Here is a 16,900-nt window from a genome sequence, read left to right on the forward strand (position 1 = left end):
TGTATAATAAAACGATTCTGAGGGAAATTTTGTGATTTTATTCAGTGAGCCTATGATTCTTTACTGATATGACATAAGAAATGGGGTTTTCTTCGTCAGAGATAAAAATAATCATCGAAGAAATTCTGTTGAGAGTTCTGAAAAAAACGTAATGTAAAAGGCTAACACAGAGGTATACAGAATGGAATTCTGTATACCTCTCAGATTATAGATATCGTTGTAGTGATAACGATGTTAATGGAAACTGAATTAATACATATTTACTGTCTTCATCTTACCTACGTATTCTTTCTTCACTACCTATCATATATTTTCGATTTTACGAAAAAATCGTTAATTTTAATCACCTTCGTCATGGTCATAGAAAGTTTGATTCCATCTGCGTTTTTCCCGATTTTGATCCTTCTGAGCTCTCAGTTTTAATAGGTAATTTAAGACGTTTATTAATTGCCGGTTACACCCTCTCAGTAGGTAAACAATGATTGAATCATAGAAATTTTATGTATAAACGTGGTTTAAGATTTTAATTATTTCATTATTGCCATAATGCTCACTTATTTCTTCGATTTCTATAGAAGTAGTACCATAACAATCACTGAAATAACGTTAGGCCTTAATTAAGCCTAGCTTAAATAGTCGGTGCAAATGAATTGGTTTATTTAATAATGAGGGTTATCAAATGAAAAAAAAATCAAACTTATTATGCGCTTATCTCGAATATTTCACTAGTTGATTTAATATTGACACCTGCATCGAACAGAAGATGAAAAATAGTTTGATCAATGAATGACATAAATCCATCGATGAATATGGATTGAATGTGAGAACCATTAGAATGGTTGTGCAATGAGATGTCAATTAATAAAATACATTACTGAATAGATAATAAAAATACTGGTAGAACTTTACCTACTTTGGGTAGAGTGATCGATTTTGTTCGTAATTTTTTTAAGCCTGCAGTTTTTCATAAGAAATCGATTAGTATCAATATAAACTCCGACAAACTAGTAGTCAAGGAGATATTAATTTTAGAAAATTGGATTTTTCCAATATATTTCGATGGATTTTTCTAGGTTACATCAGTCAAAACTACAGAATATCAATAGTTTTTTGTGTTGATTCTATGTTTCTCATAATTCAAACTCAGATTTCAAATGCATTTGAATTTGACCATGGTGAAATTTTTGGAAATTCGAATTTAAAATAATGGAAAGAGAATCGAGTCATTCTAAGGCAAAACCGTGGTTCCTCCTCGGATTTGATTGACAATTTTTTGCAGCAGTGGGGAAAAAATCCATTGTACAAGTTTATATCTGAGGAAACTAGAAATTTGAAAGTTTTGGTTCAAGATTCTAGAAAATTTCATCCAAATATAAGATATCATAATGTTTTCACAAAGCATTAAGTCATAGTCATGTTCAACTTTTAAATAACTAAATATAATTGCCTACAAATTAAATTTTCACGTGAATTATTTTTTCACTGTCCTAACAATCTAACCTAACCTAACCTTAAAATTATTCAGTTTTATTTCCATCCACACATTTTTCGAAAAATTATATCGTTCATATTGAAAGTTTGCCAAGTTTGGGACTTGAACTCATAGATTTCTTCTCTAACTGCATACAAAAAAATTTGCTTTAAAATCTGAGGTGAGCAATAATGTGTATAGGTTATCCACAAAATAACTCTTTTTTCACTTTTTGTCATGATTCCATAAGAAATTTTGCATCAACATCGACGAAGAATTTTTTGTTGTACTGAATACTGAAATTATATTAACCATAGAAACAACACAAAAAACTATTGATATTCTGTGGTTTTGACAAATATACTGGAAATATGCAATTTCCAAAAATTAATATTTCCTAAACTACGAGCTTGCCGGAGTTGAGACTAATACCAACCGATTTCTTATGAAAAACTGCATGTATAAAAAATCACAAAATCGATCACTGTCCGTAAAGTCCAGCCAAAATGCTTAATTATGCTTATTTACCTTCAACAGTTTGATCATATCCTTTGGTGAAGAACAGCATTGCCTTTGCTGCTCTCTCTGGTGTCTTAAGAAGGCCCTGTCTTTCAGGATTCTCCCCAAGGGAGGCTAATAATAATTTGTACGATCTGGACATTTCGGGTAGCATGGCTTCCCTCGTTGGTGGTCGATGGTCAAGTTCTAGGTCGTGGTGGAATGTACAGTTTTCGTGTCCTAGAAATAAAAATACAGATAAGTAAACTTCGGCATGAAGACGTCAATGTGATTCAGGAGATTTTCCAATAACTTGGAGTGGAGTTATTGAGTTTGCTTCGGGGCGAAACTGCATGTTTATTCTATGTTGAATTCGCAGTTAGGCAATCCATTCATTCAATCCAAACTGATACGTTCCGTTCAACCACAATTACGTTTCTGTTTCGAATGGAGATCATTAGCAAAATACGATTTCATGTACTCGGGTAGACATTCTTCTACCACAGTTGGTGGAAACATTCTATACTACTAAAATAGCCATTGCCCGAGGTTTTGAAAATAAAAATTTAGACTACGGTATTATCTTTTATTGGAAAATTAGCATCAAGTATAAGTAGACGAAGTCGTTAATAGTTAAACAAAAGATTTGTGTTTTTTTATATAGGAAAGCAATAAAGGCCTTGATGACTTTCAGAAATCTGGATGGTTAAACTAGGGGATGTAAACCAAAAATACTGCGATGAAAGCACATCATCATTGTGAGACGAGTAATCACTTTTGGGGCAAAGATCTAACATGCCAAGGCAAGTTAGAACAGTGAGAAAAACCCCTCGATATAAAGTGCGTTCAAAAAACTTCGTCGTCAAGTAGGCTATGGAATTTTCAACGTCGATATTTCGTGTCTAAACGTAATTCTTAGCTTTTGCTGTACTATTTTCCAGGTGAACTGTCAAGTTAGAAGTTAGCATTTTGGATTGTTGTTGAATAAAAATTGTCAGGAAATTACAAAGATGGTTATTACGGGCGTGTAAAGAGCATTTATTATTGAATCCTACTTTAAAATTGGGGAGAAAATAGAAGGAGAGTGGAATAGTTATTTAATCAACTAGGTTATTAATAAAAGCGATTAATGATTGATTTATTTTAATGTTCGAGATCATTAATCGCTCAATTAGTAAAAGAGTTGATTACAAGATTTTTCCGTCGACCACATTTTGAATTGAATGTGAATTCTTGATTGCAAAAATGTTTTATCGATAGCTGGTCAAATTTGAAACCTTATAAATTTTCTATGTTCATATCGGAATGTTGATATTTATGCGGTCGATGGAACAATTCGAGAAGTCCATAGAGGGCATATTCGAGTTGTGACATTTTGAGTAAATCACATTGATATCGTTCCCTATAATATCTGTTAAAGAATGTGTGGAGCTGGTGGAAGCTGGAGTTGTAGTACATAGATATATTGATTACTCTCTAACCATCATAATTTTTCTGCAACCACCACAATTCATCTCTTCTCAATTCACCTGCTAGGTACTAGGAAAATCAATGCGACATACAAATGAAATAAGTATTTGGGAAGCTGCTGAATACTTCTATGTTCGATTACCCATGACAATAATGCATTAATAGGAAATTAACCAATGAAAGGGTTCATTAACAGCTAATTTGTTGTACGTTAAACAGTGCTATTATCAAGAGGTCGGCGGAAAATATTCTTTAATGTTCCAGCGGCATTCCCAATGTAGCTGAAAGAATCAGTCTTTCCAAAGTACTGTTTTGCGATGCGTTGACGGAACAGGTATGTTTAAGGCAAAAAAAGGAGTGGTCGACCAGAGAAGAAAACCTCAGAGTTATTCAGCAATAATGAAAATATGATGACAGAAGACAGAAGCTCCACGGACCTTTGTTCGGTTTTTATCTCAAGTGGCTGGAGTATCTGTTGGCATATTTTATGCCACACGATTTTGAATGAAAAATAAAAAAAAATTCATGAAGATTGACATGTTATCAGAAAATTGAAAAGATTGATTACTTATCGTTGTAGCATCCAGAAAAATTTGGTGTTCGGTATGCATCAGTCAATGGCAAAATGTGGGACCTATTTTCTTTTATGGAACTTCAACAGAAGAACTTTATGAATAAGGAGAAAGCATTATAAATTGTCCAATATTTATTTTCATGTAATTCAGTTATTTGGAATTTCAGTAACCACCAAAGCAGTTCAATATTTATAGAGAATTAAAAAACATATTGAGATTCTTACTGTGCTTTATTCATATTGCTGATATAGGTAGAACCCTTTTACAAAAAAAAATACATAATACCACGATACGTTTAAGATTCATGTCTCTTACGTATGAAAATAGTGGACATCGGTTAAAATTTTTACCAAGAATTTTTCTAACCGCCTCAGATTGTATGGATTTGTGGGATCTGACTCAATGGAAGAAATGATTTTCGCACTTTGGGCGAAATTAACTTTTCCTGAAAAGTGCCTATCCATACAAAATTACGATGTATAGTATACCTAATTCAAGAAAATACCTAAGCTCAGACACAGAATATCAACGTTTAAAATTCCCTAGCCTACTTGACGACGAATTTTTTTGAACGCACGTTAATAGAAAGACTAGCCGTGAGAACATGCCTAACAAGGCACTGCGAATCACAGATCTCATCTTGTAATGGAAAGATTAGCCCATAAGGCCATCCTAAAAATATCCCCAGGGAAGGTATGGAAGATAGGAGAATTAGGAATCAGAGAGCATGAACCTCTGACTAAGTTGTTTTGGAAAAGAATCTTGCAGGAACAATCTTTGAAGCCATCCCACTGGAGTTCATTAGGACTACGGAATAAAAACCCGGTAGCTAAATGTGGAAACAATATATTTTTGTATGGTACTCAAATGCTTTCTCAACACTTTCGGAAATATGATGATGTTTCGATAGATTTTCTACACAAAATGAGTCGATTGGAATGAACAGCTCTGGTAGTCGATTTTTGTGCATGCCAAATTCTATCCATATGTGTTTTATTTTTGCCTGCTTTATCAGAAATAATGACCGAAGGTGACATTTTCATCCTCCTCTTTTCCTTGCATCTAAATTTTACTACTCAAAGGCGATAAACTTCTGTACAATGCATGTATTTGTTGGAAAAAAAACGATACATAGTGAGAAATAAGCAGGGTTTTTCCATAATTCATGAGATAGAAGCTGTATTATTGAATATTTTACGATCTGACACAATGCTGATCGAGATTGGCTCATCAAGTTTGACTTCCTTATTACGAGCCTGAATTTTTCTGTTATTGCGCGACATGTCTACCTCAGAATACTCCTTTTGCAGTTACCCAGAGAAAGAAACCTTGAAATAAGGAAGTGTACTCTAGTGATTGAAATCATTGATCATTACTGTTGGTAATCCACTACACAGCAATTTTCAACTGCAACTCAGTTTGCAGAATGAAAAGTCAAGGTACATTTACATATGAAATTAATAAGACAAAATCCGCATTGCCTTGATTGGCCGGATTGACAATTGAGATCCGATTATAAATTGGTGCACTGGATATTTACAATAATTTTAATAATTTGTGTTGAATTGACATGTATAGTTCTGTATTATGGACAAGTGATTGTAGGCCTATATGGTATTTTTTTCGAAGAAGAGGAACCTTCAATTTTGAATTGAGAAGAGATTGTAGAACTGAGTTGATGGAAGTGATCAACTTCCGAATCATATGAAAAAAGTTGTTATAGTCATTGCATTCAACAGGTTCGGATATAATATATTATTTTAAATTAAATCAACCGTTTTTGAAGAAACATCATATGATAATTTGAATACAGAACTACATAGGGGATGAATCCCCTATCAATCTCATTTTATCATAATGTTATCAAATGGAAGGGAATATTATCAAAAGAGAAAAGGAGGATACAAAAATTTCAAGCTGCTGCGGCCGATATTTGATGAAAATCCATTATTAAATTATAAATTGAATAACAAGAATTTGTATAAAGAGTTTCTAATGAATTTGGTTTGAAGTGGAAGGAAAGAAGAAACTCAATTCAGAGAAATATTAATTATTTAAGCAATAAACTGGCCATCTATTGAAGACAAATTCCAAATTGATCATGTTTTGTGCTCAATGTTTTTTTCCCTATATTTTTCATTTTCTGGATGGCCCTTCGACCGAAACATATTGAAGAATTTGAAAAAATATGTTCTATATACACGCTCAAACAGTATTATAAACAAATAGACATGACTATTCAAAGCAAACGTCGACATACATATATACATCATAGGTACGTGAAGAATAACTTCAAAATCTTCTTCAATCTGCCAAAAATATTCATTCTACGACAAGGAAAATAAACTATAGGTACCTACTTCTTGCGTTGCGTATGATATAAACTTGCATCTTGTGATTTCAAACGAATTAGATTAGTAGAGATCAGAAAACCTTCACGAAAAACAAAATTCCCGAGAATAAAAAGGTTTAAATCAAACTTTTACAAATTGCAATAATTTAAATGGTTTTTCAATTAAATTATCGTAAACCTGAATAACAGAAAAAAACTTTTCGTATAGCCGCTATGTGAATAAACTGAAACTTAGTTGTTTCCTATATCTGATAATTCAAAATATTCCATTTATACAGTGTGTCAATTTGGAAAGGTACCACACTTAATATCTTGACCTCCATGCAAAATGCGAAAAGAGGTAAACTTTGGTCCGTAGGGGGAGATTTTATACATCTGATTCCAATCACTTTGTATCAACCCTGTGAGAGTGATAACAGCATGACAGCAATCACTAAAATCTTGAATGGGAAGTGGATTGAGTGACACCTTGTTTCAAAAGAAATTTGATTGCCTTTTCAAGAATGCCATACGCTTGTCATTTTATTGTTAGTCATTCTAAAAAATCAAATAAAAAAGAGTAGAATAGTAACGATGGTAAGAGTTGAAATGTAACAAGAAAATATTGAAAAATTTCGTACTAAAAAGATTTTCAAAATGTTGTCCATTATTTTGTAGACAAAATATGAACTATCTATAAAATACGTTTTGGAAAACTTCAACTCCGCATTCACTTATGTAGTGCTCATTCCAACTTTAATTCCTCTACATCTCAGAGGAGAAAATCTAAAGGTATCCAGTCTGGGGAGTCCTCATCTACCAATTCCTTTTGAAATTTATCTGTGAGTAGGTGTCGACAAGACAAAAATTCTTGTCTTGATGACAAACTTCTAAATCTAAAAAAATCGTATTATAGGTATGACGTTTTCTTGATATATTGAATCTTGCCTTGACTTATTGCAAATCTAATTTTCAATTGGAGTTTCAACAAGATTATCATTAATTATTTTCAATTGACATTTTTAGCAAAAATTTGTGCAATAAGTGAATAGGTATTTCATGTTAAAATAAGTGATGTTTCTCACAAATAATCGCGTTTTAGAGTATTCATGGTTAGATAAAATATTTCAAGATTTCTTGTTTTCTTGACAAGAAATCTTCTTTTTGACATAAAATTTCTTTTCCTGTCTTGAAATTCTGAAATTACTTCTTGTCTTGAAATCAAGGCAAGATCTTGAAATTTTCAAGAACTTGTCTTGATATTGTCTTGAAATCAAGACAATATCAAGACCCCTATCTGTGAGTCGTTGCCTCACTAAATTTGGAACCATATATTTCCAGCTACGTCGAGTTGATTATCTAAACTGAGTGTTATTAACAGATCTTTTACTTCTTTAAGCAGATTTGAGTATCATCAGGTATTCTTCTATGAATAGAAAATCTTTTATAGCCAACAACCTTTCATTATTTTTATGTTTCAATGCTAATCTTGCTTTTGAAACTATTTTACATTTTATTTTTCGAAAGTACCTACTATCAATAAAGGTGAACGGCATTATATAACCTTTAAATAAGGTCTCAACCCCCTTTCCTATTTGAGATTTTAGGGGTTGCTGTGACCATGCTCACGGTGTAGATACAAATTGATTGGAACCAACTACGAACTGAAGTTTACCTCTTTTTGCTTTTTTTCTGATTTTGCATGGGGGGCCGAGATATTAAGGGTGGTATCTTTTCAAATTGACGCACTGTATGTATATTCCCATTTTACGTAAAATCGGCAACTTATGAAAGACATCACTCAACTATTTTCAAAAAAAAATTATCTTGTTAGAACTATGGTAGCAAGACATTTTTCAGTCCTTTTCATATTTCACTTCAAAGCTAATACATGAACTCGAAAAAGAAGTAGTCAATTTGTGTACTTTTTATTAGGTTCGACTATTATGGTCACCAGTTCCTAAATCACGAATTTTCCAATTTCAAATTTCCAGTGGAAGAACCGATACAATTACGACATTTATCGATTCTTTGATGGATTTTTGATTGAGATGTTCATAGGTTAACCACAAAAACCTTCAACCCGTAATGTAATCGAGATCGTTAATAAAAAGCTAGATCTACAGGATGGTGTAGTTGTTGAGAAATATCGTATTGAAGTCAATTAGTTACTTATGTGCTGATTAACAACACCATAAACAAGATTTTTTTCCTTATCTCATATTAAGTACGTATACCAACCGTAGAACATAGCAAAGAGTAGCGTGTTCAATGGCGATGAAAATCACAACAGATCATATCGGAATCATTGACTTGTGTGGCTGGTTCGGTAAAGCCAGTAATAACGAAAAATATTTCGTAATTTATCTAAAAGATGATGCAAACAGATCAGTATACTATTCTGTAGGTTGAATATGATGAAACCACCGACCGTATGGCTTATCATAAACGCACAAAATGTGTGTTATATGTGTAAATAAGAGTATGTCCAAGAAGTGGAAAAAATAATTGTCATTTAACTGCGAGACAGATTTCGACATAACTGGCTGCTTGAACTCATATACGAACAAAATTTGAACAATGTCAAGTAACTTGAAAGTGATTCATAGGCAAAATTGAAAAAGACCATATTCAATTTTTTAACTGATACATACCCATTTATTATTTTTGTTTACTTGTAACGAAAATATAAACCTAAGTACTAGATTTCCTCAAGAAACTTTGACTGTGAAATACACTGCGCAAAAAAATTAACACACATTATAGAAATCTCAAATTTATTCTACAACTGAAGATGTTCTCAATGATAATTATTTTTATCAGAATTATGCAGGCATATGTTATCCACTTTCAACGGTTTTCTTCAATACAGATGTTTTTTCCCAGCAGGAATAAAAAAAGATGATATTATCAGATTTTGAATGTATTGGCTCCATTCTAAAATCATTTGTTCTCGATCAATTCTAGTGATCAATAGTTTTTCTTTCGTTTGATTTTCTACACTCGATCGCTATGTTACGCTAAACACGCAATTTGACCCAAGAGGAATGTGCCCAAGCGGTAGTTTTGCGAGAAGAAGGGTGGACATACACAAGAATTGCAGAAAGGTTTGGAGTTTCCCATACAAGTGTGTCCAGAATGTTGCAGCGATTCAGAGAGACAGGTATGAATGTCCGAAGACCAGGACAGGGTAGACCACCGGTAACAACTGCCATTCAAGAAGCTTACTTGAGAGGTTTCTTTGTTGAGACAACGGTTTGCAACCGCTCGCCTCCTTCAAATTCAGCTTGAGCAAACTCATGAGGTGCAAATTAGCACTCAGTCAATGAGAAATCGCCTCAGAAAATATGATTTAAGGCCTCGTGTCGCGGCAAGAAGCCCAGCTCTTACCCCAGCCCATCGAAGGGCGCGTTTGGATTTTGCGAGAGAGCATATCCATTGGGAAGATGCCGATTGGTAAAGAGTTCTCTTCACAGATGAGTCTAGATTCTGCCTCTACCATTGTGATCGACGTTCCCTTGTATACAGACGTCCACATGAAAGATATGCTCACTGCAATTTCCTGAATACTACTGGTTTCGGGGGAGGATCGATTATGGTATGGGGTAGAATATCTTTGACTGCTCGCACAGACCTAGTGGTCGTTGATAATGGAGCTATGAATGCTGATAAGTATATAAGGAACATTCTTGAAGAGCATGTGGTGCCATTTGCCTTATACATTGGTGAAAATTTCATTTTTATGGACGATAATGCCAGACCCCATCGTGCGCGCATCGTTCAGGAGTACCTTGAAGAGGTTGAAGTCTCTCGAATGGAATGGCCAGCAAGAAGTCCAGATCTCAATCCGATTGAGCAGGTTTGGGACAACCTCAATAGAAGGCTGAGAAGTTCAGAAAATCATCCAGCTACTCTTAATGACTTAGGAATCCAACTTGGAGAAATCTGGGAAGGATTAGATCAGAACATTTTAAGATCACTCATTTTGAGTATGAACCGTCGTTGCCGAGCTGTAATTAACGCAAGGGGTGGAAATACCAAGTATTAAATCACTTATCAGCATTTCAGTCTTTTGAAAATTGTTCATTTCTCTTCTTTCACATAAGATTCGGTGAAATCCTGAATTTTTCTTCCATTTAATGTGTCTTGTTTCGTTCAAAACCTTCCCGAGAGAACATAAAAAAGAAGTTATAAAGTCAATGTAGAGTTAACTGTCATTAAAATTAAAATTGAGATTTTCAGAATATGCGTTAATTTTTTTGCGCAGTGCATATAAGTTTATATTAATATTATAAAGATATTTGAATTTGCCGGATGTATTTTTGTAACCAAAAATACATATACATTCCTTTTAAGGGCACATTTTGTCCACCAAAAGTTAAGCTGAATGAGGCCATTGAAACAATTAAATCTGCAAAAATAAAATCCGTATTGAATCCCAATTTGCCAGCAGTATACAGGCCGTACTTACATATTACAAAGAATCCTCTGTACGTCACAAATGTGAACCCACTGGAATCACCTTGTATGGTGTCATTCACGTGAAAGTGAAGAAAATATTGACTTTTTTCTCATTGATAACTATTGAATAATCTTCGATGTATAAGTTCATTTTTGTTATTGCAGTATTGAAAACGAAGGAGAAAACATCAAGAGAAAATGGAGCACGCGGACTTGATTCAAGAGATGCCTCACATCGAACAAATGCCTACTCAAGGGGAAGGATTAGATCAGAACATTTTAAGATCACTCATTTTGAGTATGAACCGTCGTTGCCGAGCTGTAATTGACGCAAGGGGTGGAAATACCAAGTATTAAATCACTTATCAGCATTTCAGTATTTTGGAAATTGTTCATTTCTCTTCTTTCACATAAGATTCGGTGAAATCCCGAATTTTTCTTTCATTTAATGTGTCTTGTTTCGTTCAAAACCTTCCCGAGAGAACATAAAAAATAAGTTATAAAGTCAATGTAGAGTTTACTTTCATTAAAATTGAAATTTTCAGAATGTTCGTTAATTTTTTTGCGCAGTGTAGAATTAGAGTAATCGACCGCTGCCCCATTGGGGCGGACACCCTGTATGATCTGATGAACATCATAAATAACTGTAATTTTGTATAACTGGATATTTCACCTTCAATTAATACAAGTTTGTGTGACTTTCAAGCAAAATGAAATTCGATTCTGAATCAATTTATGAAAACGACCAATTCACTATCCTCAAGGTTCCAAATGCTGCATTGATGGAAGATCAAAATATTTCTTTCAATGAATCCATTTAGAACAAGGTCTTAGAAATTGTACGGAAACCTTATGTAAATAATCAAAGAATTTTATCTTTTAATTAGTGTCAATTCTTTCGCATGCAATTAATTCAACGCTTGAAGAATCACTTAGTATTCGTTTTGAGGCTCTTTGTTTTGCAGTAGTTTCAAAATATGTATTACATGATTGACTGTTTATTCAGGTGATTGCAAATGCATTATTCAATAGTTCGATTCAATGTCGATCGATGACAATTTAATAAGAAAATTTCCTACTACCATTCAGCATTTCTGAAATTTTTTGTGAGATTCACCAACTACACCTATCAGTTTTCAAGAAAATTATTTTATTTTTATTTTGAGACACCTAATTGAAAAGATAATTTCATTACACTTTTAAAGATGCTTTTTCGTTGGAAATAAAAAGTGAATAAACTAATAATATCAACGAAATACTCAATGCTCCTCGAATAATGTTCAGAATCTGTTTATAAGTACAATATTGGATTTGACAAATGAATTCTCGAGGAATACCTCATTAATAACAAATATTGAATAACTTGATTTATATTTCATGCATCGCTATTCGAATGATATTTTACGTTCTTGCGAACGTCAACAACAATAATTCATTAACTTTATTATAGTGAATGTGAGAGATCAATTACTGAAATGCTCCAGTATTTAAGTCGAAATTTTGGAGATAACATACATTTCGTTTTTTGAGTTTAATATTTTGAAAAGGAATCAACAGATTTCCAATATTATTTTTTCACATAAAAAGAAACTTTAAGGGTGTATCGCACGATATTTATTTTGTCTTCAAGTTTGAAGGGTTGGGGAATCTGTAAAAGGGGTGGAATAATTCAAATCATCAATTAAAAAATATGAAAAGGATAAGACATAAGTAGAACGAAAGCCGACTCTTGAATTGTATATTTAGCGAAGTCTTACTTGGGTTTGGACAGAGATTTATCAATGGAAATCAAAACAATATCACCTCTTGTCATTTCGAGCTTCCAATTACTTTTAAAGTACATGTTGCAACTTTTTATGAAGCGCCATACAGGTTGTTACCGAATAAGTGCGAAAGTTTTAGGGGATGATTATTTGTCGGAAATTAAAGAGGGCCTTTCATGTCAATTAAAGCGCTCAGGCCTTTCCTTCAAAGTTACACGCTTTCAAAAATGAGTAAGTAAAAAAAAGTTGAAAAGTTGAAGGAATGGCATATTGTGGGCTGAATCTATCAATAAAGAGGCATTATAAATATCTCTTTATAGTGTTGTTATCTTTTAAAGAGTTGCAAATCTTTTTAAAATTGTATTATGTCCGTGAAAGCAAAAGTTTCCTAATAAAAAATAAAATACAATATTATGCCTGAACAGATCTGTAAATGGAATCTAAAAATCCAGTATGTGGCTGTCATGTCACTTCGATTCTTATTGCAGCCTTCTGATTCGTAGAACATGATGGGCATATACCTACAAAATGCCATTTCTTCACTCTTCAGCACTTTCGAGAAGAAAAAATTTTTTTTTTCTCATTTTTGACATCGTGTAACTTTACGAGGAAAAACTCGCTTTAATAACTTTTGCACTTATTTAGTACTGCATGATTTTTTTTGGAAATCATCAACTTAAACTAATAATAACTGAGTCAAGCTTTCATCGAAACCAGAAAAATTTGGAAGAATCGCGAACAAAAGTATTTTATTGCGAAAAACTAGTTATGAATTGCACCTAGGTATCTCTTCATATGGACTGCGAAAAATCGTTGGGGCGCAACAAGTTTCTTCCGGTTTTCAAAGGGAAGCCAACATAAACTTTACCGAAAGTGATAAATGATAAAAAGGATAAAAATCACGTTGAATCATTATAAAAGTTAAAAAAAAGAATGGCTTAAAAACATGAGAATTGAATTTTCTTTACCTGGGGTTGCTGAAGTTCTGGGCGTCTTTGGGGTTCCAGGCACTTCAACGTCTTTCAGTTCGTAATTTTCAGAGAGGGTTCGCGTAACCGCTGGCCTTCTATTGTTGCAATTTTCACCATTAGATGTCATAACTTCGTTTCCGTCTTGCAGATCGAGTGTTAGCTCCTTGGTGACTGGCATTTAAAGCAGCACAGTAAATCAGTTCGCACGCGCCTAATACCGTAGGAGAACTGAGCTTTTCAGGGGGACAAGCGCGAATTATACTGGGAATACTCGCCGCTCCGCTTATGTGGGATTTTCACGAACACTGGGTATGTTGCCTTGAAGTCACAGGGTTCATTTCGAGGTTTTATAAAAGTTGATTTATCATATGTCAATGGGTGAGAACGAATGAAAGTATCATAAGGTAACCCCATCACAACACTTGTTGGTGAACATCAAAAACTCTTTATATACCGAATGATCCACTGTTTCGACTATTGAATAGTGAATAGTGACTTCAATTTTGAGGTAAAATGTCCTATAAAGCTAGGTCCTTTCATAATCAATATAAGAGGGTCTTAGAATTTCTAGATCTACTTCGCTTTCGATAAAAAACAAGAAATAATAACTTTTATACAGGGTGATTCAATTATCTCAGTAATCAGGTGATCTCATTTTTCTCGAAAAGGGATGACAGTTTTTCATTCTGTTAACGGCTTTTTGTACAAGTCAATGTTGACTTGAGATGCGCGTAAAAGTCGGAGAAAAGAATTAAGACGGCAGACGTCGCGGCGCCTTTTTTTCCCAAGAATATTCCTTTTTTATTATGTCATTCGAAAAACTCTTCTATTTTGAACCGTATGCAATCTTCAGCGTGTTTCATGTTATTTCTATTCCATTTATACGAGGATATATAGAAAAATTCTTAGCCTACTATAGAACCAAACAAACATTTATTACAGCGAACCTGCAAAGTCCCCAGACCTTTTAAAAAAAAATTTTACTCTTGCTCTGCAAACCTGACCTCCACAGCGTTCATTACCTTCACGTTGGAAGAAAATTTACGACCTTTTAAACTTTTTTTCAGTTGAGGAAAGAGATGATAGTCGGATGGAGCCAAATCAGGTGAATAAGGGGGGTGTTCTAGTAATTCAAACCCTAAATCACGAAATTTTTGCATGGCAACATGAGATTTGTGTGCAGGGGCGTTGTCCTGCATAAACAAAACACCTTTGGATATCTTTCCGCGTCTTTTCTCTTTAATTTTTTCCCGTAGAGTGGTCAGTAATGTCGAATAGTAATCTCCGGTTATTGTTCTACCCTTATCCAAAAAATCAATCATGATTACTCCATGGCAATCCCAAAAAACTGAAGCAAAAACTTTTCCAGCAGATTTTTGGACACGAACTTCTTGGATCTTGGAAAACCAGAGTGTCGCCATTCCATCGATTGTTGCTTTGTTTCTGGATGGTAGAAATGTACCCAAGTATCCATAGTAACAATTTGATTTAAGAAGTCTACATCACTTTCAAATCGAGCACAGATGGAACGCGATGCTTCTACTCTTGCACGCTTTTGGTCAACATTCAAACATTTGGGGATCCATTTTGGGTCGTTCGTATTAAATATTCATTGCTTCAGATATCCGTTTTAGCCAATTTGACAGTCTGATGAAATCATGTCATGAACTGCATCGATATTTTCGGGGACTGACACAAAAACTGGCCTTCCCGATCGTCATTATCTTCAATGGAAAATTTACCTCTTTTGATGCTTGCAGTCCAATTTTTCACGGTCGCGTACGAAGTACATTAATCACCAAGGGTATTAAGCATATCTTCGTAAATCTGCTTACTCGATGATGGCTGGATACTCCAATTTTTCGGTTTTCACAATTTCGGTGGACATCTTCTTTCTTTTAATTTATTGCGTAACTCTGGTTTACTTTTTTGACCTCAAACTTCACACTTCATTTCGGCGCATGCATTTTTGTTGGCTTCTCCATAAATTGAAAACATATCCACTTTTTCATCGAGCGAAAACATCTTTTTCAAAGCTTACAATGCGTTTTTTCATATGATAACCCAAAAAGCTCTAAAAAGATGACAACACGAAACTTTTACTCAGGAAAAATAGTTTGTTACAAAACCACATCTATGACGCCAGAGGAAAGCATACTGTCGCAAAACAGAAAAAAATGTAAATAAAATAGAATTAACATAAAACACGCTGTAGGTCGCTGACAGTTTGAAATGAAGGAAAAAAGGTATTTAGAAAAAACTTCGAAAGAACTCTTCTTTCGAATGGCATAATAAAAAATGTCTGTTCCTGAGAAAAAATAAATTACAGCGCCGCGACGCCTGGCGTTTTTATGTTTTCGCAGATTTTTACGTGAATCTGAAGACAACATTGTCTTGTACAATACGCCGTTTACAGAATAAAAAAATATTTGGCCGTTTCCGAGAAAATTGGGGTTACAAAAATATGTATTACCCTGTTCAAGAGTTATTAGCCAACCCAGATATTTGGATCAAACTTGGAAGATGATAAGGTAGTTTTGGGGGAAGGCGAATCATTGTGAAAATTTACAGGAGAATACTCTCATCGATGTAACTTCCTATTTTCAACTCCAAATCTTTATTGTCATACGCCACTCTTGCTCCATAATATCGATTTCCGTTTCTTCTAAAAAATGTTCTCTATCCTCAACTTTTTCGTAATAACTTTCGACCATCTTTATGAATAAAAATGAAACACGGTTTTGCGTTATTATCTCGCATCGCGCAAAAAAGACTAAAGCGATTTCATTCATTGTTTCCAAACCTTCCATATATGTACAGGGTGAGTCTTTGACTCATAAAAATATTTCAACAGTATATTCTTGAGGTCAGAAGAGAAACCTTTTTTCTATACAGGAAAAGCTTTTTTCTATACCATTTTTATCGATTCTGCCCTGATAAAAAGATATTGCCATTTTAAGTTTTCATAATGAACTGTGCCACCCTTGGAAAAAAAATTACCTTCAAAATAACTAGCTAAATCTGTGACACTTCACATCTGTGGATCTTTTAAACAGAGTTGTGTTCAGCCAAAGTAGATTACATTCATAAGATAGCGTCCAACTTAGTTTCAAGGTTTGGGTTTTTGGTATTTTTATGGAACGTAATGGTAATAATGAGAGAAAACTGGAAGACGTGGGTGATATCTTGTGTTCGAAGAAGATTAATCAAATGAATGCAAAACTATAATCAGAAATTGAATGAGAACTGAAAATAACAATTTTTTATAGTTTTTCAACACCCTGTATCTTTTTAAACCTAGCCGATTCAGAAAAACTGGTAAAGGTATTCCTGTACCATTTTTCTGTTGTTACTTTGTG

At 33.9% G+C, this 16,900-nt stretch overlaps 1 protein-coding gene across 1 annotated transcript in view; it reads right to left on the minus strand.

Annotated features, from left to right (window-relative positions):
* The window catches only part of LOC123308810 (GTP cyclohydrolase 1-like), a 36,298-nt gene extending 22,497 nt beyond the window's left edge, over positions 1-13,801 (minus strand). The window contains exons 1-2 of the mRNA XM_044891668.1: positions 13,539-13,801; positions 2,000-2,209 (exon numbers count right to left, since the gene is read on the minus strand). Coding sequence (XP_044747603.1) covers positions 2,000-2,209; positions 13,539-13,719 — 391 coding nt within the window. The 5' untranslated portion in view covers positions 13,720-13,801. The remainder of the gene's footprint in view (positions 1-1,999; positions 2,210-13,538) is intronic.
* Positions 13,802-16,900: the final 3,099 nt, after the last annotated feature.

The sequence above is a fragment of the Coccinella septempunctata genome, chromosome 1 (assembly GCF_907165205.1).
Source record: "Coccinella septempunctata chromosome 1, icCocSept1.1, whole genome shotgun sequence".
Lineage (NCBI taxonomy): Eukaryota > Metazoa > Arthropoda > Insecta > Coleoptera > Coccinellidae > Coccinella > Coccinella septempunctata.